Source organism: Arvicanthis niloticus, chromosome 2 (genome assembly GCF_011762505.2).
Source record: "Arvicanthis niloticus isolate mArvNil1 chromosome 2, mArvNil1.pat.X, whole genome shotgun sequence".
In the NCBI taxonomy this organism is placed as follows: domain Eukaryota; kingdom Metazoa; phylum Chordata; class Mammalia; order Rodentia; family Muridae; genus Arvicanthis; species Arvicanthis niloticus.
This window is the reverse complement of record NC_047659.1, coordinates 5,982,203-6,007,224: the sequence shown is the minus strand read 5'-3', so window position 1 is coordinate 6,007,224 and position 25,022 is coordinate 5,982,203. Positions and strand designations below refer to the sequence as shown.

The 25,022-nt window shown below is 49.1% G+C and overlaps 1 protein-coding gene across 1 annotated transcript in view; it reads right to left on the bottom strand.

The window, feature by feature from the left end:
* Ak8 (adenylate kinase 8) overlaps positions 1-25,022 on the bottom strand; it is a 115,818-nt gene that overhangs the window by 73,532 nt on the left and 17,264 nt on the right. The window contains exons 5-9 of the mRNA XM_034496037.2: positions 24,432-24,500; positions 8,399-8,480; positions 7,834-7,905; positions 6,552-6,752; positions 2,520-2,651 (exon numbers count right to left, since the gene is read on the bottom strand). Coding sequence (XP_034351928.1) covers positions 2,520-2,651; positions 6,552-6,752; positions 7,834-7,905; positions 8,399-8,480; positions 24,432-24,500 — 556 coding nt within the window. The remainder of the gene's footprint in view (positions 1-2,519; positions 2,652-6,551; positions 6,753-7,833; positions 7,906-8,398; positions 8,481-24,431; positions 24,501-25,022) is intronic.

Genomic DNA, 25,022 nt, shown 5'->3' with positions numbered 1-25,022 from the left:
GCCCCTAGAAGCTTTCATCCCCAGCCAAAGCCACAGTCGTTTGCTTGTTTTTGTTTGTTTGGCTGTTTGTTTTAAGACAGAGTTTCTCTGTGTAGCCCTGGCTGTCCTGGAACTTGCTCTGTAGACCAGGCTGGCTTTGAATTCACAAAGATCCACCTGCCTCTGCCTCCCAAGTCCTGGGATTAAAGACGTGCACCACCAAATAAAAAAAAAAGAAATAAAAAAATAAATAAATAAATAAAATAAATTAAAAAAAAAAAACAAAGGGAAAAAAAAAAAAAAGACGTGCACCACCACTGCCCGGCCAGAGTTATTTTGTAATGATCCATAAACCTGTGTGTGTGCACATATGGGCAGAAGATGACTGGCTAAAATGTCCTGGAGTTCCAGGCAGTTGTGAGCCAGCTGACAGGGACACTGGGAACCAAATTCAGATCCTATAAGAGGAGATTCTCTTAAGCACTGAGCCATCTCCTCAGCTCCAGTGGTGTGTGTGTGTGTGTGTGTGTGTGTGTGTGTGTGTGTGTGTGTGTGTGAGTGCATGCACACATATGTGCAAGGGTCAGAAGAGAGCAGGCCTTCTCCTTTATCACCCTCTGCCTATTCCTTTAAGTCAGGTCTCAACTTAGCACATGTGTGAAAGTCAAAGAAAAGCTCTCAGGAGTCAGTTTTCCTCTGCCATCTTGTTGGATATGGTGATAGAATTCAGGCCATGAGGCCTGTGTGCCAGTGGCTATCCTCTGAGCCATCCCACTGGCCCTGAATTTAAAATTCTCAATACAGAAGCACAAAATTCACTCTCACCACAGGCACCAAAGTGTCCAAGTATGAAAATGAAAGTTACTGGAAAAATTAGAAACATGCAAACCTTTATAGGAAAGGAAATGGACCCTAGGATCAGGTCAATAGACAACGTATCATCAGAATTAGCACACCAAGGCTTCGGAGCAGCAGCACAAAAGTGCATTTTCAACTTTAAAAGGAAAAAAAAAGTTAAAATGAACAAACAGATGGGGAGCTCCAGCAGACCAACGGAAACCGGAAAAACGGGGCCACCGGAGAATCTTCGGAACTGGACGATACAATCTAGTAACTGAGAAACGTGGCTGTATCTAGTGAATAAAGGCAAGAAAAGTGAAATGGACGAATCTAAACGTGAGCACAGAGCAGGACGGTGGGCAGCCCAGGGTGGTGTTGGGCGGACGCACACACTCGTCATCGGAGTCCTAGCAAACAGGGAGAGGAGGGGAGGAACACAAAACATCCAGGAAGCAGGGGTGGCAGAATTTCAGATTTTGGTGACAGGTACGACATCCAAGAATCCATGTGTCCCAGGAAGAATAAACACAAAGTAAGCCTTCCTCTATGCAGCTGTACGCAGACTGTTAAAAGGCAACAAGAAAGAGAAAACACTAAAAGCAGCCAGAGGGGGAGAAAAGATGCTTCTATAGGCAGGGTGACAGGACACAAAAATAATCTGAGTTCTCATCAGAACACGAAGGCCAGGAGACAGTGGAATGACACCTTCAAAGTACCGAGGGGGGAAAAACCCACAACCGAGTCTGTCAACACAGATTTCTGTATGTAACAAGCATTCTTCAAAATGAAGGTAAGAAAATGATATTTTCAGACATATGAAAGGAGAGAGAAGTTGTCGCTGGCAGATCTTAAGAAGAGATGTTAAAGGAAGTTCTCCAGGATGAGGAGAAATGGGAGTGGAAACCAGTATCTCACCAAGAAATGAAGCCTGGAGATGAGTGGGTAATGGCAGTCGCCTCTGCACCTCACCCTCCATATCTTTAATAGACAAAAGCATTAAATGAAAGGATTTTTATTTGATTCGAAATGTGATCACGTTTATAACCTATCTCTAGATATATTTGCATGTGTGTACTATTTCGGGAGTGTCTGTTCACATTTGTGTATTTTGGGGGAGGGGGAGGAAGTAATTTTCTGAGAAGTTAGTAGGGCTGTGGCACCCAGGAGCAGTACCTTCGAATGCCCCCAGCGCCGTTCTGTGGGCCTGCAGCAGGCTTCTCTCTCCTGCCCAGCCCTTGATCCCACTAACGCAGGCCAGCAGCCAAGGCCGCCTGGGACCACCTCAGCAAAGACCTGGAGAGCTGATTTCAATATTTCTCTCGTTGCCTGGTAAAATATTTATTGAAACTGTGCAGAGTAAGACGCCTTCCTCTGGTGCAGAAAGTGTTGTCTGTTGTCACATTGACCTGGGTTGAGGGAGTCAGGGGTGGCCCCTGCAAGGACAGTGAAGAAGATTGAGCCAAAGGATGGGAAAATGGACAGCAAGAAAATGGTCCGGCCCTGTGTGCCGTGGACATGGTTTATTGTTTAATGTCTTTATGGCAATACCCTTTAAAGGAAACCTTATCCTCGCACGGGTGAGCTGATTAAGGACCAAGAACAGGAAAGAGCGTTGTTATTGCTTCTTTCCCATCAGCTAGGAACACACAAAGCCTGGGTGGGCAGAAGACAGCAAGCAGCACTTTTGGTGAGATACTTACTGTCCACAAGGCCATATTTCTGGGCCAGAAGGGCGGCCTGCAGTTTCTTCCCGCTGCCCAATGGCCCACACAGCAGCACCTTGGGGGTGAACGGGGCATTGCATCGGTGGCCAGATTGGACGTAGGTCAGAGCTAGAACAGAGGAGTTGAGAATATCAAACCCAGGTCCTATGGGTAAAGAAGCCAGCCCATACCTCTGCTTGGGCTCTGCCTGCTTGCAGTGCAGTGTGACCCCTCTGTGTGCCTGACATTTAGACAACAGAGGAATCATCAGGGGGAGGGTCTGCACAGCTGGACCCAGGCACCGAGGTGCAGGGGGTCATGCAATTTCTAAGCATTGCCCTGGCATCTCCCCACAGCCTGTGGCAGGCAGCTGTTTGCCCCCAATTTGAAATGGGACTGAGTGTATTGGAGGTGGGAGGCTGACCCTGGGCATGAAAGCATTTCTTATTTACTGTTCAGTTAGGTGGTTTCCAGCCTTCATCTAGTCCAAGCCTCTAACCTGAAGCCACAGGACCAGGCCAGTCTCCTAGGGGAGGTGTGGGCTGTATGTCACACGTAGGCTTTGATATGTGCACTGGGCCGAGAGGGAGCCTGGTGTGCAGGGACTTCTAAAGGACTCGGGAATCGGTGGAGAATAATTTGTGCATCCACACTCCAGGGACACTAACTTTGTTGCAAGTCTCCAAAAAGGCAGTAATGAAATAGGTCACAGGAGCCGGCAGACTCAGCCAGGCTTTCCTGACCGAGTTGCACCTCTGGCATTTGATGAAGAGAGAGCTGGGAAGACAGGGGTGAACATCAACACTGAGGAGTCTTCTCTGTGGGAAGGAACAGGATGCTGGAAAGTTCAGGGAGGACATACTGAACACCAAGCATGTCCCCTCCTGCACCCACCCAAATGGGAGTTGTGAGGACAAGCAAAGGCAGAGAGCTGCCTGGTCGGGACAAGCACAGGACAGCTGTTCGCCAAAGAGCCCACGGAGTTGGGCCAATCCCTGACAGCCTTCAGGACAAGATTCTTCTCCCTAAGGTCTTGCCTCCTGCCAAAGGCCCCCAGGCTGTCTGTGCAAGGCCAGCTGTGAGTGGCACCTGCCAATCTTCCTTTGTCAAGGAGATCCTGTCCTGAAGAGGGGCTGGGCCAACATGTCTCCTTCAGGAAGACATGGGTAGGCGTGTCTATTATGGGATTTTTCCAAACTTGGTGGGAGAGGCATTTGAAGCCCACGTTGGCATCTATCCATGTTCAATAAATGTGTTCGGACAGGATCAAATGCCTTCCCCTGGAAGGTGAACTGTATGGCCAGGCAAGAAGTAGCCCAGCAGAGCAACAGGAGTGTTTGTTCATATGCAGACTTTGGAATCTTGGGGGGTGAGGAGTTGTGTATATGGTATATAGAAGGGTCTACATGTGTCTGTGTATGTGTGTGTGGGGGGGGTTTAAACCTGTTTTAAACATGGTTGCTGGGAATCCAAGCTGAGGCCTCATGCTGACATAAACACTCTACTGGCTGAGCTGTCTGCCCTGGCCTGAACCCTGGCATCATTACAGGACCATCTCACTGGTCATTAGGGTTTACAGCTCCCTCTTCTCAGAACTAGCAGCACAGTGGGTTAAAGTTGAGCACCCCAACGCTGCAGTCACCTCTGTCGTGGGCACACCATTCCACAGCCACACGTGTGAACTGCTGATGAACTCTTCCATGCCATCCTGTGAGGGAGCTGTCATTGTCCTCTCAGATACAGTCATGGCAACTCTCAAAACTGTGGCTGAGAGGTACACATGAACCAAGCCTCCTCTAGGGAAGCTCAAAGCAGGGTACTTTCTCATGGCTCTCCACTCTCACGCCTTCCTGAAGCCAGCACCTCTGAAGAGCACAGGCACTACCATGAAGCAGCCAGCTTACAAATGATGCTTAATTTACAGTAAATAACTGAGTTAATTAGAAGTAACGATCCCCCAGACATCTCCACATCCAGCTATTCTTTTTGGAAATAGCCGGCTGCTGGCTGCACTGAGAAGAGATTAAACAAACAACACAGAGGGAAATCTCGCAGCCTGATTTTCAATTTATCTCTCCGCATTATTAATTAATAATAATTAATATTTAGATGCTCACGTTTTTATTTACAATTCCAGGCATGAATTCTTTATGAATGATCATATGAACTTTTAAATTTAATTAAGTAATTTAGAAGTAATTAATGTGTAAATTTGGAACCGTGGCATTAGAAAAGCGTGGTACATATTTAGCTTAAGAGCATGTGTTTGTTGCTAAAGATCTTTCCAAGAAGCAGAGCTCTGGAAAATTGCAAGGCAGCTTCAACCTGATACGGCAAGCAGCATCACCTTCTAGATGCCTGCCCACTGATGATTGCAGCTGGCAGGGGGCCTGGTCTTCCTCAGAGTGTACGGAGAGGCCCCAGCCAGAGAAGACTGCAGAGGGTTAGCACACAAGTCTGAGTGTCCGAAATCCGCACCCAATCAACATGATGCTTTTTCATTTTGGGGTGTGTGTGTGTGTGTGTGTGTGTGTGTGTGTGTGTGTGTTTGCTTGCACACAGGTACACATGAACACATGTGCACATTTGTGTGGAAGTCAGAGGACATTCTCAGGAGTCATCCACTTCGTTTTTTTGAAACAGAAGTCTCACTGGCCTAGAAGGTGAGGCTGGGATCTGTTCATCTGTACCTCTGTCCGTCTGTACCTCCCAGCCTTAGGGTTACCAGCATGAATTGTCACACCTGGCTTTTGTCACGAAGGTGCTGGAGATTAATCTCAGGCTCTCCTGCTCCCAAAGCAAACACCACTTGCCTTGCCTTTTATAGCAGGGTCTGTCTTAGCCCTAATTGGCCTCAAATTTGATACACAACTGAAGATGACTTTGCATTTCTGATCTGGCAAGCCCTCTACCAATGAAGCCACACCTGAGGCTCTGTGGACTTTTCAAATGAAGATGAAAATGTTTGCAGCAGAGTCCCACAGCACTTCCCAGGCTGGCCTCAGCATCTTTAAGGACGGGCTTTCCAGGATGCACCATCACACTCAGCTTTAAGTGATTTCTTTTTCTTTTTTAAACACATAGTCTCATGCATGCAGCCCAGGGTGGCCTCAAAAATCTCTACGTAACAGAAATGACCTTGAACATCTGCTCTTTTGTCTGTAACTGCCAAGACCTGGGATAACAGGCAAATGCCACTGTGCCAGGTTTTCTGTGGACGCCAACACTTCAGGTACCCGACCAACTGAGAGCTCTACCATCACCCCAATTTCTTTTTCCTTGAAGAGACTTGAAAGAGACCATGAGGAAGGGGCCATCAAGGGTCTCAAATGTCTGCCATCATTTTATTTTGTCAAAATGCCAGCTGTGATGCCAGGCTTATAACCCAAGGCTGGGAGGTACAGACAGACAAAGGAACAGACGGACTGATCCGAGCGAGCCTCACCTTCTGGGTTCCAGGCCAGTGAGACTTTTGTTTCAAATGCCTTTTCCCCCTGGTATCAGACAGGAGGAGAGAAACGGATTTTGAGACATCAAAACTTCAATTTTTTAAAATATTTATAAATAGCCTACGTTTGCAAGGCTGCTCCCGAGCACCTGTCGTGTACGGGGACAGCTGTGCAGTGTGGTGATGGGTGGCAGGCAGCTTTTTCTGGCTCCTGAAGTTGTGTTGATGTTTTGTGTTGATGAATATGTTTTTGTCTTCATTTCCTTCTTCTTCAAGATCAGTCCTCAAAACTTGACTACCATTATGCCCCCCACTCTTTACACCTGCACATTACCAACTCCTCTGCGGGCTGGGGATAAAAATCACACTCAGGTGTCAGATCTCAGTCCCGGGGCAGGGGTGGGGTGGGGTCTCCAAGTGTCCCTGCATGACCCATCAGTGACCTGCCTCCCAGTGTGCCCACATGTCCCAGTCACTGCTGTTGTCAGCCTGAAGGGTATTGGGACAGGGAGGGTAGTCAGGCATTCAGCATGGCCCCCGCCCTTGTGTGGGTCTGAGGTGGGGAAGCCGGTTGTATTTACCCTGGTAGAAGACATCTACACATGGCTGGTCTGAGCTGATGGTTTTCAGGATTTGGGGGTAAGAAGGAAGAATCCTGATGATGTGCCTGTGGTATTCCAGCAGCTTCTTGGCTGTTTCTATCTCTGAGATGCCCTCTGGCTGTATCAGCCTGTTCTGTATTTCAGGCTCAGGGGGCCAGTCGAAGGTGGTGTGATAGATCTCTGCAAAGGGAGAGGCACAGGGTTAGAGAACCACCCAGGACTGCTGCAGGTTCTGCTGCACTGCCTGCCTGTTGCTTCCCAGGGATATGGTTGACCATTTCCAGCCAGCAAGTGTCTCACTAACAACAAGGGAGCATGAATAACATCAGTTGTTACTCATAGCAACAACAACAGTGATGTGGTTGGGGATAGACGTAGCTTAGTTGGTAAAATGGTTGCCTCAAATCCACAAAGCCTTGGGTTCAATTCCCAGCACCGCATAAACCACGTGTGGTGGTCTGTGACATTTAGAGGTTTGGTGGCGTCATGGCAACTCTCTCAAAACTAAGGCTGGTATACCATTCCCACTCCAGAACATTCAGAAGCTGGGGACCCTCAAGTGGCTCCCTCTTCTTAGGCCTTCTATAACGGAGGCAGGAGGGTCAGGAGTTCAAAGTCATCCTCACCTACATAGCAAGCACAAGGCCAAGCTAGACTCCACGGCTCACAGACTCCATATCACCTCAAGAGAACAGGCAGCGGTGCCTCTCAGCCTGGAGCTCAGGGCAGCCATGGATCTCTGTGTGCTCACTTTGTGCTGGGCCCTGGGATGGGCCTTGCAGATGCAATTCCCCCTCGCAGCAGTTTGAGCTTTCACCCCAAGCCCAGGAGAGGCACCTTCCCCTTGTCCCCCAGCCCTGTTCATGTGGCGACTTAAGACCCCGTCTGCAGCACAGACCAGTCCTTCAGGAAACTCACAGGCCTTACTCCTCCACTCTCAGAGCAAGCAACGTGGGGCACATGGCTTCCCAGGAAGAGGGACACCAGCCCCCCCCAACAATGTCCCCCGTGCATAATCCTGAACCCCAAGGTGAGCTCTGCAGAGCCCAGCTTCCTGGACACAGTCAATACCCAGAGTCCAGTTTCCCAAGGACAAGGCCACCTTTATCCAAGATGACCTTCCCCCCACCCCCCTTCTGGGATTTCTGTTTCTGGTGGCTTCTGGGTCTGAGCCAAGCCCTCTCAGCTGTGGCCCTGATGCGTGCCTAGAGCAGACAGTGGGACAGGGGCATTCTCTCAGGTGAGGTTGTGGGGGCCATACCTCCAGTGACGGGATCTATCCGCTTGCCCACATTTCTCTCGATCAGGACAGTGTCGGGAGCATTAAGCACAACTGGGCAGAGAAGAAAGGAACAAAGCAGGTGTGCTGGGCTCAGGCACCACATGTCTGAGACCTCTGCCATGTGATCACATTCAACATCCCCCCCAACCCCATGTCACCCATCTCCCAGATGGCACTAAACCATTCCGAGACCAGTCCGTGGTGGGACACATGTCCCTGGCCATCAATTTTCACTGTGGGCAATCACAGTGGAGAGATCTTTGTGATTCAGACCTTGCCACCTGTCCTTCCCTTAGTTTCCTCAAGAGGCCCACAGCAGGGGGATTCCTTACATGAGGAACCCTGATTTTCTTCCTGACAAGCTCTCAATGCATTTAGCTTGTTGACCGAGGCTGGGCTTCCCTAATGTGTCTTTCTCTTGCTGGGTCCCAGACCCTTGAAAGTGTCCTGTGGGCAGTGATTGGGCCCAGGGTAGAGGGTGGGAGGCGGCCAGTGCTAATGAGCAGTGCATGCCCAGGGCAGCTGGGGCCAGGGCTCTACTCACTGACGTGCTTGGGCGCCAGCCCCAGAGTCTGGATCATCAGCGCCTGCTCCCGCCTCTCGGGGATGCCGTCCAGGATCCAGCCCTAGAGAAACAGTGTGGGGAGGCTCTTCACTATATGTTTTTTACCTTTACTTATTTTGTGTATGCGTAGGTGAGTGGGTGGGTAGTTGTGTGTGCATGTGGGGGTGTGTGCCTGTGTGCTGTGTGAGTGCGTGTGAGTGTGGCTGTGTGGGTGCTACAGTACGTACATAGGTGAAAGTCAGAAGACAATTTTCTTTTTTTTTTTTTTCTTTTTGACAATTTTCAAAAGTTAGTTCTTGGCTTCTACCCCGTGTGGGTCCCAGGGATTGAACTCAGTTCATCGAAGTTGACAGCAATCACCTTTATCCGCTGAGTAGCCCCTCCCTATTTTATATTATATTTTAGAAGGTCTAAAGAGTGCTGGGGTCTTTGAAGCCAAAGACGTGTTCTTGACAGCAGCAGCACCTTTGCAGCTGTTCACGCACCTTCGGAGCCAGTGTTCATGAACAAACGCATAGCAGGCACCTGACGTCCTGGCTGCCTGCAGCTGCCGCAGCTACCACCAGCGTGTGTCCATGCCAGCATGGGCCTTCAGTGCCTCTGCTTTTGAAGGTTTATACCACATCCCCTAAGTAATTGAGCCATGCTGTCAGCTTTGCCCATAGCTCCACGAATCTGTAAACATTTTTCACCATCTGTGATGGCTATTCTTGGTTGCCAACTTGCCTACATCTGGAATTAACTAAAATTTAAAGAAAAATGCAGGGCACAGGAGTGAGGGACTTTTTGCTGAATCTGAAGTAGAAAGAGCCACTTCTGATACAGATCCCTGAGGTAGGAAGACACGCCTGTAGCCTGGATTTTAGCACACCTTTAATCCAGGCAACCCTTCAGCTGGAAGCCTATGTAAGGACATGAAAGAAGAAGGTTCTCTCTGTCTTTGCCTGTTTAATTCTCATCGATCTTGCTAGCAAGTCCATTCCTTCAGTAGCATTAGAGCCTTCTTTAGGACTCTGGCAGCTACTGAAGACCATCTGTGACATCCAGCATTGTGGACGAAACAACTACTGGATTCTTTGACTTTTTGTTTGTAGTCAGCCAATGTTGGACTAGAGCCTGTACGCCGTTCTAATAAATTCCATATATAGACATCCCACATATATATGTCGTACATATCCACATACATATACATTATATACATCATATATATTCATTCTGTAAATTTTGTTACTCTAGAGAACCCAAACTACACCATCATAAATGTCAGAGCATCTTTGGGTGCACAGCCCTTTCACATGTTGAAGTTTTTCTGCAATACAGGATTGTTAAGCCAAGGAGGCACTAGAATCAAAGCCAAGCATGGCAGCGCACACCCTGCAAGGTGGAGACGAGAGCATCACTGCAGCTGGCTGGAAAGACAGCCCAGAGAGAGAGCGATAACTGTCTCATACAACAAAGTGGATGTTGTCCCCAAGGAGGAGCACCTGAGGTACCCCTTGGCCTTTACAGGAAATTTGCACGCGTGCATGCACACATGAACACACAATGTATTAGGGTTCTCTAGAGGAACAGAACAGATAGAATATATATACATCATATATATTTACACCGTATACATATACTACACATACATATGGGATTTGTTACAGTGGCACAGCCTTGTGGTTCAGTTTGTCCAACAATGGCCGGCTATGAACAAAAAGTCCAAGAATCTAATAGCTGTTTTGTCCATGAGGCTCGATGTCTCAGATGGTCTTCAGTATACACTGGAATACCAATGCCAGGGGAGGAATGGACTTGCCAGTGAGGGCGAGGGCAAGCAGGCCCAGAGAGCAAGTTCCCTTCTCCCATGCCCTTTATATAGGCTGCCAGCGTAAGGCATGACCCAGACTGAAGGTTGAATTTTCCACCTCAAAAAATTTGGACGAAAAGTGAGTTTTCCTGGGCCAGGCATGGTGGCCCATGCCTTTAATCCCAGCACTCCAGAGGCAGAAGCAGGTGGATCTCTGTGAATTTGAGGCCAGCTTGGTCTACAAAGTGAGTTCTAGGACAGCCAAAGCTACAGGGAGGCAGGGGGAATAAAAGTGACCTAGAATATTGTGTGCTCACCTCTGTGTGTGTGTGTGTGTGTGTGTGTGTGTGTGTATTTAAAATGTTTGCTTTAAAGGTTGTTTATTAGCCGGGCAGTGGTGGCGCATGCCTTTAATCCCAGCACTTGGGAGGCAGAGGCAAGTGGATTTCTGAGTTCGAGGCAAGCCTGGTCTACAGAGTGAGTTCCAGGACAGCCAGGGCTACACAGAGAAACCCTGTCTTGAAAAACAAAACAAAAAGGTTGTTTATTTATGTGGTTCTGTGTTTGAGTGTGCTGTGTGTGTGTATGCCCTCAGAGGCCAGAAAGAGACCTCAGACTGCCTGGGGCAGGAGTTACACAGTGGTGAATTACCTGATGCTGGGGCTAGGACCTGAACTCAGGTCCTTCAGAGGAGGCACAGCACTCCTGCTGGGTCACCTCTCCAGCTCCATCACACACTACAGTTTATGTCTGGTGGCAGAGCACCTATCTCCCTTCCCTTCCAATGCTGGACACTACCCCGGGAGAAAACCTGTCCAACAAAATATAATATACCCCAGACCACTTTAATTTACATATTAAGAAGCAAACTCACATTGTCAAACACTACCACAGCCACTTGATGTAGACTGTTGCCATATTTGCCAAGGTTTGCCTGTGACTGCCAAGTGTGTGCTGTGTTGCTTGTTACACACTGATTATTATTAAATCGGTGCCTGCATCCCTGTTTTGGACTATGGTGTTTGTGGTACAACACCATACTTTTATGGGTACTTTTATGGGTACATAAAAGGCCTTCCCTACCACGAAAGGAGGTAAATATTCTCTTGTATTTAAACCACTCTCTCTCATGGTTTCAAACTGAAAATTTAATAGAACGATGCTTTCTTTTGTGAACACACGAAACTAAGATCTACTTTGCTGCCTTGAGGCTCCCAGCCGTCCCAGCCTTGGCTCAGAACAGCCCTCCCCATCTGAGGCCTTTCTTTTCAAGCATTAATGGCTGGCAGGAACTTGGCTGTCACCTCTTCCTGCCTGTAGATTGCTAAGCTATTTTTTGTTTAACCTTTAAAGTTATCACAATTTTATAATTTATTGTTTTATATTTAATAGAACACCTTTCCTCCTGTCCTTTTTCAAAAACGTACTCTTTCAAGTGAGCATCAAAACATTTTTTGTTGAGTTTCATGCAAGACAGAAGCTCTGAGGATTTCGGAATAACACTGATTGCGTAGATTAATTCATGAGCAGCTGATGATGCTCTGTGCACAAGCCAATGACTCGTCTGTTTTCTTCTGTCCGTCAGCAGCCATTGCATTTCACAGTTGCTAAAGTCCTTTCAAGTCCTGAGAGTCTAGAGTTAGACCAGACACACACACACACACACACACACACACACACACACACACGCGCGCGCGCGCACACGCACACACACATGCATACACGCACGCGCACACACATGCACACATACATGCATACACACACACATGCGCGCGCACACATGCACACACACATGCATACACGCACATGCACACACATGCACACATACATGCATACACACACACGCGCGCGCACACATGCACACACATGCACACATACATGCATACACACACACACGCGCGCGCACACATGCACACACATGCACACATACATGCATACACGCACACGCACGCGCGCACACATGCACACACCACCTTTAGATTTGAAACTCAGACAATGCAGTAGTGAACTTTGTAAGAGTGAAAGCAAGCAAATGGTTTCGAGTTCACCTCACCATGAGGGAAGGCAAAAGAAGTTCTCCACTTCTGAGAGACCCTCCCAGGCATCCTGAAGTCAGTGTCTCTGTGGTCAGAAGGTGGACTGATGGGTGAGCCTACACCCCATATCCTGAATTACAAGACGGAGAACAAATGACATCTTTCCTTAGAATCAAAACTTTGCTGCACAAACATGGGGGCTATGCTTGAATTCCTCAGGATACACATAAAAAGTCAGTGTGTGCCTAGAACCCCAGCTCTGAGACAAGAGGATTTCAGGGCTCACTGGCAGCCAGGCTAACTGAAATGGCAAGTTCCAGGCTCAGTGAGAGACTCTCTCAAAAAATAAGGTGGAGCCAGGCAAGGTGACACATGCCTGTAATCCCAGCACTCAGGAGGCAGAGGCAGGCAGATCTTTTGAGTTTGAGGCTAGCCTGGTCTACATAGTGAGTTCCAGGTTCAGCCAGGGTTACATGGAGAAACCCTGTCTCAAAAACAAGCAAACAAGAAAACACACAAGGTAGAGAGAAATAGGTAACATTAGATATTGACCTCTGGCCTCTACACACACATGTGCACATACACACAGCATCGTGCACATATTTCTTCACTATTAGAATATTTAGGTGCCAACAGCCTCCACGGATGGTTTTATGAGAAAGCTAAACAAATTTACTGCCTAAAGCATGTTGGAAAAAAACAGTCAAGCTTTCATTAATTCTTTATACAGGAAAATACTGCCACAGAACCTTGGTTTCAGAACTAATGAAGCAAGAGAGAGAGAAAAAATTAACAGCCTTTGGATCCCTCAAGTCCTTGTTATAGGCAACTGACCTTGTTATGGGCAGAAGGCGCTCTTACAGTGCCGGGCAGCCACAGGGACTGAGGCGAAGCTGCTGCCGGCCCCTCCCATGAACCCAGTTACAGACATCACTAGCTCTAGCACAAGAGCTGGTGGTCAGCTTTGAGCACTCTCTTTCTTTCTTTCTTTCTTTCTTTCTTTCTTTCTTTCTTTCTTTCTTTCTCTCTTTCTTTCTTCCTTTTCTTCCTTTTTTTCTTTTTCTTTTTTTTTTTTTGATGTTTTTTTTTTTTTTGTCTGTTTGTTTGTTTGGTTGGTTGGTTTCCGGTTTTTGGTTTTTTGAGACAAGGTTTCTCTGGTGTAGCCCTGGCTGTCCTGGAACTCGCTCTGTAGACCAGGCTGGCCTCAAACTCAGAGATCTGCCTCCCTCTGCCTCCAGAGTGCTGAGACTAAAGGTGTGCATCGCCATATTCGGCCCTTGTTTTAAAGACAGGGGTCTAGGTCTCATACCTGCTGTATCAATCCTTCCAACTGTATCAAGCCTTCCAAGTTTCAGGATTGTAGGTTTGAGTCACTTCTGGAATGTGGAAGAGGCAAGCCCTTCCAGAAAGATCTGATTTTAATAGTGCCTCACTGTGCGTGAGTCGACAGCGCATTTCAGGACATGGCCCAAAGGTCTTACAGCTGTTCACAGGAACAGCACTCACCCACTTGGTACAAACAAAAGCTGGGTTCCCAATGACCAGGAAAAGGCAGGGAAAAAAGGACACCTTCTTGCCTCCTGGGCTTACAGTAACATCCTGTGTGGGTTGGAGACCTTAGGAAGAGGAAGGGGGTCTTCAAGTCTGCTCTGATGGGGGAATAAACTAAAGAAAGGGCTCCTGTGACAAGGCAGTCACTTGTCACATAGGGCAGGCATCCATGGACATCCCCACCCCTGTGCTGTCCCTGTGGGCCTATGTCAGTTGCCCTTGGAGAGACAGTGACTGGATAAAGACTTCAGTGTGAGCTTCTCCAGGCTCAGCGCTCAGAAAGCCCCCTTCTACAGAGCATACATGCACAGTGGCTCGCTGCACAGTTGTAAAATGGGCTGCACTTTCCAGAGGAAATGGCAATCAGAGCTGATCATGTTCAGTAAAGCAAGAAGTAGTTAATCAGGAAACACCAACTGATGCCAGCCATGCCAGGGACATGGGGACAATTGCCACCACTGTGCTCTGCTAGGTTCACAGGTCCAGTGGCCAGGACCGGCCTAGTGCAGAGGTGTCAGGAAACCCCTAATTAGACACATTATCCATCGTCTTGACACTTCAGTGAGTTATCTGCTCCACACTGGAGCCCCAGCTTTGTTCTGAGCAGGTTAATTGATATTCCGATGCCTTAGCTCACCATACCCCCGTGGCTCAGCTCTGTTCTATCACACATCAAAAAGGCCGTATGCTCAGGGCACCCCCGCACAGAGCTGGGGGCCTGCACAGCTGCAAGGGGCATGGTATCACAGGAGGAACAGGCACTGAGCAGATGTCACAGCTGCAAGAAAGGGAAGCAGAGACGCCAGGCAGCCCAGGGAAGTTGTTGAGGCGCAGCAGAGCTCGGCCTGACGCAGCAAGGCTCAGCCTGCATTGTGCACAACACTGGCCCTTTCTGGCCTCCTGACTTACCAAAGTGTAATTAGAGAGGCCTGTGGGAAGCTTGGTTGCTCTCTGGGCCTCTGGCTCTGTGATGTGCTTCCCTCCTTCCCTGGCTTCTCAAAAGGAAGCCAGAGTATGGGTGCTCCCTGATCCTCTCCTGGCTCCACCTGAGGATCGCCAGAGGAGGCGCCATCAGAGGCAGCGGGGAGCTCCTGGATGGTTCCTCCAGCGACCCCAGGAGGCCAACAGAGGCCTGAGGCTTGGATTTCAATCACATTCCCTTGGTCCAGAGTCTGAGTTACCAAGGCAGACATGAGAAGCAACAGAAACCCACCACCACCCTCCTTTTACTCCACTGCTAGGTGGTCCCCAACGCAAGAGAGAAGAGGGTCCGGGGTGAAGATGCAGACTTCTCTAGTTTTACCATGGCTGTCATAATTTTGAGAAAAGTGAACTGTTCTTTGTGTGTGTGGTCCACATGGCCATGAACTTAATACCTGCTCACCTAGCTTCAGCCTCACATACTCCCGGGTGGGTAGACTCCTTTCTCCATCTGTCTTCAGGAAAAAGTCCTACTTGGGTCTGCAGAACTCGACATAGAAATAGCCCACGGGGAGGAGAGGCTGGCAGTTTTCCTGACCCCGGACTGAAACAGGACCTGGCCCAGACATACTTCAGTCTGCCAAGGGAACTGTTGAGTTGGTTTTCACTGCTACAAGCTCATGCCTGACTGTATCCTACCCCACCCCACCCCATACGCCAACCTGGTTGTTCAGCTACCAGCACTGTGACTCCATACAGAAAAGGTCAGCAGAGCCGGCCCCCGGGCTTGGATGGGGAGGTCTCCAGGTGTCCAGTACATCTCAGCTTAGTTTTTCTGCCCAACTAGCTGAGAATGAATGAATGAATGATTGAATGGGCATGCTACTCATGATGCAAAACAGGAGTCAACAGGATGACCAGCTGCCTCTAAGGACCCTTTGCATGTCAAAACACAGTCATTTCCTTTTGGGATGGGGGTGGCACAATGGACACCTAGAATCTCAGTGCTGGGGAGCCTGAGGCAGGACTGCTAAGAGTTCAAGATCAACCTGGGCTAAATAGTGAGAGAAGATCTAAAAACAACCCCTCTCCCAACCAAATAACCCCATAGTTTGCTTTTGCTCACACAACCCAACCCTCCTGGTAGAACTCTGTTGGTTTCCTAAAATAGTTCAGAGAAAGCAAAGTTCCCATGAGGCACTGGAACGGGTATGGCAGTTTTGGGGGTGGGGGAGTCACATAAGTTTGTTCAACAATATGATGGCTCATCCCTCCACTAGCACTGGCCACACACCACCACCGTTCCCACTGCCTGTCCCCAGCATGTTTGCTCCCCTCTATCGGCACAGTACCCTAAACTCCACCTGACTCCCACCCGAAGACAACTATCTTCTTCCAGCTTCAGTTTCCTCTGAGCGTTTTCTCTGAACCACTCTAGCTCCCAACCCCCTGAACTCAAGGGCACAGCTACTTTCCCTGTCAACCTGAACCTCTGTTTTCTCATGGACCCCCATCACTACTCCAGGAAAAACTCCAGGTCAGGCAGCGGCTGGAGAAGGAATGTGAGGCTCATACATCCCTAGCGAGTACCAGATCACATTGACCACAGCCTCAGCCTGAGGGTCCACAGGCCTCCTCCAAGGAGGGCTGGAATGTGGTAGTAACAGGCTGTGTTTACCTGTTTTCTGAGCAGAGATCAAGCCACGGCTTCATGTCCAGCCCTTTCTGTCCTAGTTACATCTGCACAGAGGCCGCACAGAGCCCTGGGTATGCCAGTGACAGCTAGCAACCCTTGAGCCTCACAGCGGCTTAGCGGCCCATGTCCATGGACTGACCACCACTGATATCAGTCGGGTAACACTGCAAGGACGAATAAACAGGCAGCCTCTGGTTCCATGCAATGGACTGGGCTGCTCAGCTTGGGTAACAGCTCTGCTCTCAAGTACCTATGACCGAAAATGAAGGTGGAGATTCTAGAGGCACACTGAGTGAACTTAAAACTCAGGGTCAGAAACACACCCAGTGTTCCAACTTAGCTGTGAAATCAGAATTGTCACGATTGCACACAAGGTCTAAAAGAAACGTAGCTGTGAGCGCCAAGAGTTGTTTTAGGTCCTATGTGGAATAAAGATGATATCCAAGACATTTCCATGGCTCTCAGGGTGGGAGACACAACCCAGCATCCAACCTCCACCAAGAGCCAGAGCGGGCATCTTTTTTTCTCTTGAGACAGGATCTCACCTATCCCAGGATGACCGTGAAATCAATAGTGTAGCCCAGGATGACCTTGAACTTCTGATCTTCCTGCCCCTACCTCCTGAGTGTTGGGATTACGGGTGTGTACCATCATGTCTGGTTTTATGCAGTATGGGATATCAAATGTAGGCCTCCTGCATGCTAGGCAAGCATTCTGCCAACTGGGCTGTGTCCCCAGCCTGATGTCTGCTCTGTCCCTATCACATAGACCAGCCTCATGCATTCACTTTCTGCCCTTCCTCTGGGCAATGGGTACCATGCTTCCTTTGAGTGAACTGGTAGGCCAAGCAAGTTAATCTCCTTACTGCAGACCCTCTGCCCTCCCTTGCCTTTTATGGGTCAGTTGTTCAGGGTCACTGGCAGTGTGTGTGCCAACAAATGCTGGCTCTCCACTATTTGTGAGAACTTCCTCCCAGATGGCAGTTTCATTCGTCACTGTGTGTGCCTTCTTCTGCCCACGACCCTACCCTTCAGTCTGAAATGCAGTGATCAGAATACTGGGTGCCCAGATTCTTGAATTATACTTTTTAGCTCGTCCCAATTTCCAGGGCAACTGTTTGGGACCAGTAGGCTGGCTACGGCTGCTTCTCCTTTCAGAGCCCTCTGTGTAAAAGACTGCACTCCTAGCTATGGTGTGTTACCTACTTCATTAGATCAGGATCCCGACAATGTTCTTTAAGGTTCTTGGTATTCCACAAGCCCACCCCGAGAGTATACAAGACCCTCCTTCCTCCTTCTTCCCTGCCTCCTTCCTCCTCTTCCCCCTCCTTCCTTCTCCTACTCCCTCCCTCTTACCCATCTCCTTCTCTTCCCATTTCTACCCACCTCCCCAAGAGCTGAGATTAGAGTTTGTACCACCACGCTCGCCTAGCTCAAACTGCTCTCCAGCATAAAACACAGGAGCCAGTACCATCTTCCACCCCAGGACACTCTCAGATGGTTCTCACCTAGCTCCTCAAACAGTGGCATTTCTTAACTCAGTCCAAGTGGACACCAGGACAGCACATGGCGCTGAGCACTGAGCGAGAGGTTCTCAACCAGAGAATGAGGTGGTCACTATCAGGGACCATGCACTGCAGCACCTGAACCTTGGAGATTCTCTGGTCATTTCCTTTCTGCATGCCTAGCCCAGCTATCTGAGAGGTGGCTCAGACCCAGCAGAGGCGGACACAAGCTACGTGTCTAGCAGCTTCTTCATTGTGGACCTAAAGAAAAGGATGCAGGTGGCTGAGGTCTGACTCTGAGATACAGCATACCCCATGGGCTGTTTTAAGCTGTTTAAGCTGCTACATTTGTAATGCCCAACGTCCAATGCACTGTTCACTGGGCACCCAGGCTCTGGGAAGTGAAGAATCCCCCATCCTCTCACATGGCACAGAGACCCTGTGCTCTGTAAATACTGATGGAAGGAAAGAACAAAGGAAGGGATGCCACTTGGATGCTTGGATTTGTCCTAGGTTCTGCATCACCATGGCAACAAAACCCTCTCCAAGTTGCTGCTGGCTGGCAGACTGGGGATGGTGGTCAGGGGGGAGAGTTTAAGAGAAGGTGTCAGCATGAAGGACATGTTTGTATTCAGGTTCCTTCACTGAGACAGTGCGGCTGCTGCCCTGGGTGCTTTACATGGATGGTGGGGTGCTCTCTGGTGATGCCCAAACGAAGATTCCCACCATTAGTGTTTCCAAGTCTCTCTTTCACCCTCGGTCTCCCTCACCCTGGTTACGTGCAACCACTACACCCCCAGCTGGCGGCACATCCTGAGACCTGGGGTTCAAGTTCTTCAGAGCCTATCTTTCATGTTCACGTCATGCTCTCTGCTGTGTAGGTTTCCAGTGTTTTTCTTTATTCCTTCCATCAATAGAAATACGGTTCAACTAACAAGATGTCTGATGTTAAATCACAAAGCATTGTGGATGAATTCCAGTTTATTATCTTAGTATCCTCTCTGTTTATTTGAGAAAGGATCCTATACTGTATAGCCCAGGCTGGCTTCTCTCAGCAATCCTTCTGCCTCAGCTTCTGAAGTGCTGGGATTACAGGTGTAATTACAGGAGGTTTGAATAGGTTTGGCCCCCATAGACTCATGTGTGTGAATTCTTGGCGGTAGGGAGTGGCACTATTAGGACACGTAGTCTTGTTGGAGTGGGCGTGGCCTTGTTGGATGAAGTGTGTCACTGTGGGGGCGGAGCTCTGCAGTCCCCTATGCTCCAGCTATGTCCACCTTCTGCTGCCTGGGGATCAAGATGTAAAACTCCCAACTTCTCCAGCACCACGGCTGCCTGCACATCATCATGCATCTCATGATCATGATAATGAATTATACTTCTGAAACTGTAAGCCAGCCCCAATGAAATGCTTTTCTTAATAAGAGTTGTCACGGTCATGGTGTCTCTTCACAGCAATAAAACCCTAACTAAGGCATTGACTTCCCTGTATTAATATATATCTTTATAGATTTTTTTCCTCAGAGATTATCTACCTAACACTGACGGGAAACTGGGGTTGGTGAGATGGTCTATCAGCCAGGTACCTGCTGTGCAAGTGCCAGTGCCAGTCAGGCTGAGACAGGCAAACTCTGCTGTGCAAGTGCCAGTGGCAGACAGGCTGAGACAGGCAAACTCTGCTGTGCAAGTGCCAGTGCCAGTCAGGCTGAGACAGGCAAACTCTGCTGTGCAAGTGCCAGTGCCAGTCAAGCTGAGACAGGCAAACTCTGCTGTGCAAGTGCCAGTGGCAGACAGGCTGAGACAGGCAAACTCTGCTGTGCAAGTGCCAGTGCCAGTCAGGCTGAGACAGGCAAACTCTGATGTGCAAGTGCTAGTGGTAGACAGGCTAAGACAGGCAAACTCTGATGTGCAAGTGCCAGTGCCAGTCAGGCTGAGACAGGCAGACTCTGCTGTGCAAGTGCCAGTGGCAGACAGGCTAAGACAGGCAAACTCTGCTGTGCAAGTGCCAGTGCCAGTCAGGCTGAGACAGGCAAACTCTGGGTAAAAGCGAAAGCCCCTATCTCAGAAGCTGGGAGGGCTGGAGAGATGAGATGGCTCAGTGGTTAAGTACCTGCTGCTCTTCCAGGGGACTCAAGATTGGTTCCCACATGAGGTGCTCACAACTGCCTACAACTCCAGCTCCATGGGACCTAAAGTCATCTGGAGTTCATTGGCACCTGTGTGTGCATACACACACCTAAAATAAAAATGATGATGATGGTGATGACGATGATGATGATGATGTGGAAATTACTGAGGAAGACGACACCTAAGCATGACCTCTGGCCTCCAGACACATGTGCACACACATGCATGCATACACAAACACCACACACATACAGACAGACACACACATAACTGGAGAGGAACTGAAGCACTTGGGGACTTGCCTGTGGTCTGAGGGCCAGTGGGCCAGAACTGAGGGTGTTTCGCAGGCCACCACAACAGAGCTTTAGGTCAGCTGCTGTCACTGTGGCTTTACATACTTGTGCTAGACCCTGTTCTGCAACCAGAACCAGACCCACCCAGGAGGACAGTCAAAGTCTGGGAAATATTGGGACAAGAGATGACACCATGCAAGGATGCCCCCATCTTTCCTCTGATAAGGCATGGGAAACACTTGTACCTGCTAACCAATGCATGTGTCACTCATGTGAGAACAGAGGCCTGTACACATACACACTCACACAGACACACACACACAGACACACACACACACACACACACACACACACACACATCTGGAGGCTCAAGTGAGGAAGAATTCCTTCTTGTGTCATTGAGATTGGGATAGCATCCATTTGTTTCTGCTGTGTGACTGAGGGCTCCCATCTCTGCTGATGGGGGCTGATTGTGGCCTGCTGTGCCCAGATGCCACTATGGGGGCTCCTCCAATGTGGTAGCTCTCAGTATGGTGTCAACAAGGACAACCTCCCTCTCCGATCTGGTGAGACACATTACCTGCTCCAGAGGAGGGGACTACACAGATGTGGGCACCAGGAAGTAGAAAACCAAGGGCAGGCACCTCAGTGTCTTCACACAGTGTGAAGGTCCTGAGTCAGGTGGGGTCAGTCCAGAGGAGGACTCAAAGGCCTGGGTATCCAGTGGGGACAGGGGATAGATGCCAAATGCAGGCAGCCCTGCTGAGGAGGGCTGTGGGACTCTAAGGACATTGCCTGGAAAAGTATTGCACATGTGTATGTATGCAGGTAGAGGCTGCACAGGTGTATGTGTGCACGTGGAGGCTGCACAGGTCTATGTGTGCACGTGGAGGGTGATTCTGCTAGACTCTCAGGCTAATAAGCCTGTCTCTGTCCCCCCTCTTCCCCCAGCTGTGGTACAGATGTGTGCCATGCCCAGATTCATATTTGTTTTAAAGGAACAGCTGTTTCCTTTGTGTATAACAGCATCTTCTGAAGGGTGATCATCCAAGGCAGGTTTCTCCACAGCTGTCTTGAGGGGAGGAACCATGTGGTGGTGGTGGTGGTGGTGGTGGTGGCTTAGGGTGGCCAAGAGAAGGGCCTCTGGTATGTTCTGAGTTCTGAACTATTTGAATGGATATGCTGTAGTCAAAAATATATTCACTTTTTTTCTTTCTGCCACATCAGGCTTTTTGATGCAGTGCTGGGGATTGAACCTGGAGCCTCCTGCATGCTAGGGGCTGGGAAGCCACATAGAGGAAGCCTTGGGAAATCTGGACAGTTGCAGAAATCTGGACCAGGAAAGAGAGTGTCAATCACCCATATCAAACAGAATACCCACATGCTGCCCAGGGCACCACGAGTCTCTGCTTCTGACCCTTTCTTTCTGTGTGCTTCCCAAGCTCATCCCGTCCTTCTTAGCTTGCCCTTGTCCATGAGAAGTGGTGTGGCACTCTGACCTCTGGGACATGACCATCCCTAAAGAGCACCTCTTTTATCTCTGGCAGATTGAGCTGCCACCTTTTCATAGTTCTGAAACAAATTGCTAATTTCTCTTTCTCTAATGCATTTGATGGTCACTTCAAATAAAATTCTTCAAAGAGATTGCAAAAGAAGAAAAAAGCAGAGGAAAGAAAAGAAACAGGGCATTAACTACAGACTCCTGATGGGTTACGTTTCCCTGAACGCTCTTCCTGCGATCTTTTTGTGCTCTAAATTACCAATTCTAGTCCCTGTGTAGCTAAATAATAATAATTACCATATAAATGAATATGCATATGTGTCATTTTTCTCCTGAAAAGCAAGAGAGCCTGCTTGTTTTGGGTGAGGGTTTGTTTTGCTTTTGAACAACCAAAGCTCATAATTAGAAGCCTTGCCTTGCCCTGGAAATCTGTCTCCGTCGGGAAGAGATGAAAAACCAGCTCCGGATGCCCCTTGAAGGTTAAAAGAAATCTTAAAACAAATTGAAGGAGGTGGTTCTTTCCCCTCCAGGTAACAACGGCTGGGGCACAGCCACAGCCACAGACATGTAGGTCAGAGAAGCACCTCTGTCTTCAAGGCCAATGCCATTGTTGGACAGATGGGGAAGTGGGAGGCATGAATCATGGATGACATGATGGCCAAGCCTCCAGGAGACATCTCATCCATGACAGGAGGCCCCTCCTCAGTACAACACCGATGTCAAACTCAGGCCTCCACACACATAGGTACAATCACTTGTGCACATGCACGCACACACACAGAGAGAGAGACAGAGACAGACAGAGACAGAGAGACAGAGAGACAGCAACCACTTTGAGAGATGATAGATGGAGCCCTCAGCCTGGCCCCATGTGCTGTGAACCTGATCAGAGCAGTCACCAATAGGTCACAGGTTTTCTAAAGAGTACAAATGCACCTGCAATGAGACGTAGCAGATAAAACTGTTCACATCATCAGTCACCATGGCAGTAAGTATTATAAATATCTGTGTGGTCATCACAATGTCATCACATGTAGTAAGATACAATCAAGGCAGCAACTATAATACAAACATATTGATAACAGGAAATGTCATCATTCTGATGGCCGTGGGGACTCTTGGAAGCCTGACTTTGAACTTGGTCTACACTGCATGTGTCCTGTGAAAGGAGGCTGCATAGACCAAGCTTATAAATAGGCTGTAGAAGGGCTGCTGGACATCAGACTTCCTTGGGCTGTGGATGCAGCTCAGGTAGAAGAGAGATTGCCTGCCATATGCAAAGTCCTGGGCTCACCATTCCCCACTCTGCACAGACCAGGTGTCAGGGTCCACGTCTGTAACCCCAGCACTTAGCACGTGTGAGGACAAGGATCAGAGATGCAATGCCAGGGTGACTCTTCTGTACCTGGGAGGGCAAGCTTGAGATCTACAACTGAAACCACAGAAGAACCACAGTTTCCCCGAAAGCATCACCCCATGATGTCTGGTAGAGACCTGGCAGCCCTGACCAGCTGGGTCTGTGTCTACCTCAAGTTTCAGTTTTAAAGATTTATTTATGTGTATATGTGTATGCATGCATATATATATTCAAATATGTATGCAGCTACCCACGGAGGCCAGAAGAAGGGATTAGATCCCCTGGAGCTGGAGTTATGGGCAGTTGTGAGCCACCTGATTGGTTGCTGGTAACCGAACTCTGGTCCTCTGCAGAGCTGCAAGCACTGTTCATTGCTTAGCCGTCTCCAGCCCTTCATATTGCATTTCTAATGTGTTAAAGTAAAACACAGATGGGCAGCTGAGTTCATGTGACTGTGTCGTGCTGCCAGGACACACAGGGCCACTCTGTAGCTCAGCCTGAGGCATTTGTGGCTCTGCACTGCAGACTTGGCTTCCACACCAGAAATACTGTCACAGGGATGCAGTGGCATGAGTGAAGACACTCTCACCAACCACTACTGTTTTGTCTTCTCTGAGGCTTGAGGGACCTGACTCTCAGAGCTGCTCAGCTGGCTGCGGACTGATGCCTGGCTTCACACTAGCCAGTCTGCCCTTGTTACATGACACCAAGGAGAGTTTCCCCTTCCCCCCTCTCTCTTTACCTCCTTGCCTCCCTCCCACCTTCTGTGTTTCCCTACAGTTATGGCTGATGGATGAAGAGGAGGTTCACAGGGCACCCCCAGACAGCCAGGCCCCTCTAGGGTGACTCCAGCAACACAGGCCAGTATATGCACCTGGCCAATCCTAGATGCTTTTGTAAAGTTTCACTGGGATGCTCTTGTGCCCTTTCAGACATCTGTATTTAGCTGCTTTTAACATTACATCGGAGCTGAGTAGCTGCCACACAGACATAGAGCCTGCAAACCCAAACAATCTTATCATGACAAAGCCTGTCAGAAAAGCCCCAGCAACTCCCACAGTTCTCCTGAGGCCCATGACCACAGACTGACCATAATGGAGCTTCTAGTTCCCAGCTTCACCTTCTCTGTAGCTTCTGATAGCCACCCTTGAAGATGGACACATCCCTTCCCCCTTATCCTGGTAACTACTCCCAGCTGGGCAGCATTGTGCCGTACGGGGCTGGACAGCCTTACCCTTTTGAGGCAGTCATCGTCATTCAGACGCTCCTGGACAAGGCTGACAAGAATTGAATTGGGAATCCTCTGAAAGAAAGACACATGGAGTTCAGGAGGGCAGACATGGGCGGTGCCCCTGAGCATTGTCCCCATAGAAGGCATGCCCACATCAGCCCTTCCACACCCTCTGTCTTTTAGACCAGCCAGCACCACACCTACCTCCAAGCAGCAGGCTTTCCCTGTCCCTCAAATTCCCTCTGTCTCCTAAGTACACCTCACACTGGGGATGCCCCAGGAGTGCAGATACTCGTTTCCATTCCACAAGCTGTTCAAGGGTGTGTCTGTCACCCCCAAAGGGGGTGGCATTTGAGAAGCTGTTCAAGGGTGTGTCTATCATCCCAGTGGCAGCATTTGAGGAAAGGAACTGTGGCTTTGGCCTTTGTACCCCACACAAAAGAGGAGTGGGAGCCATTGGCCAAGGCTCAAGAGTGTATGTACACCTCTCTCCAACTGCACACTCGGTGACTTCACACCTCTCTCCAACTGCACACTCGGTGACTTCACACCTCTCTCCAACTGCACACTCGGTGACTTCACACCTCTCTCCAA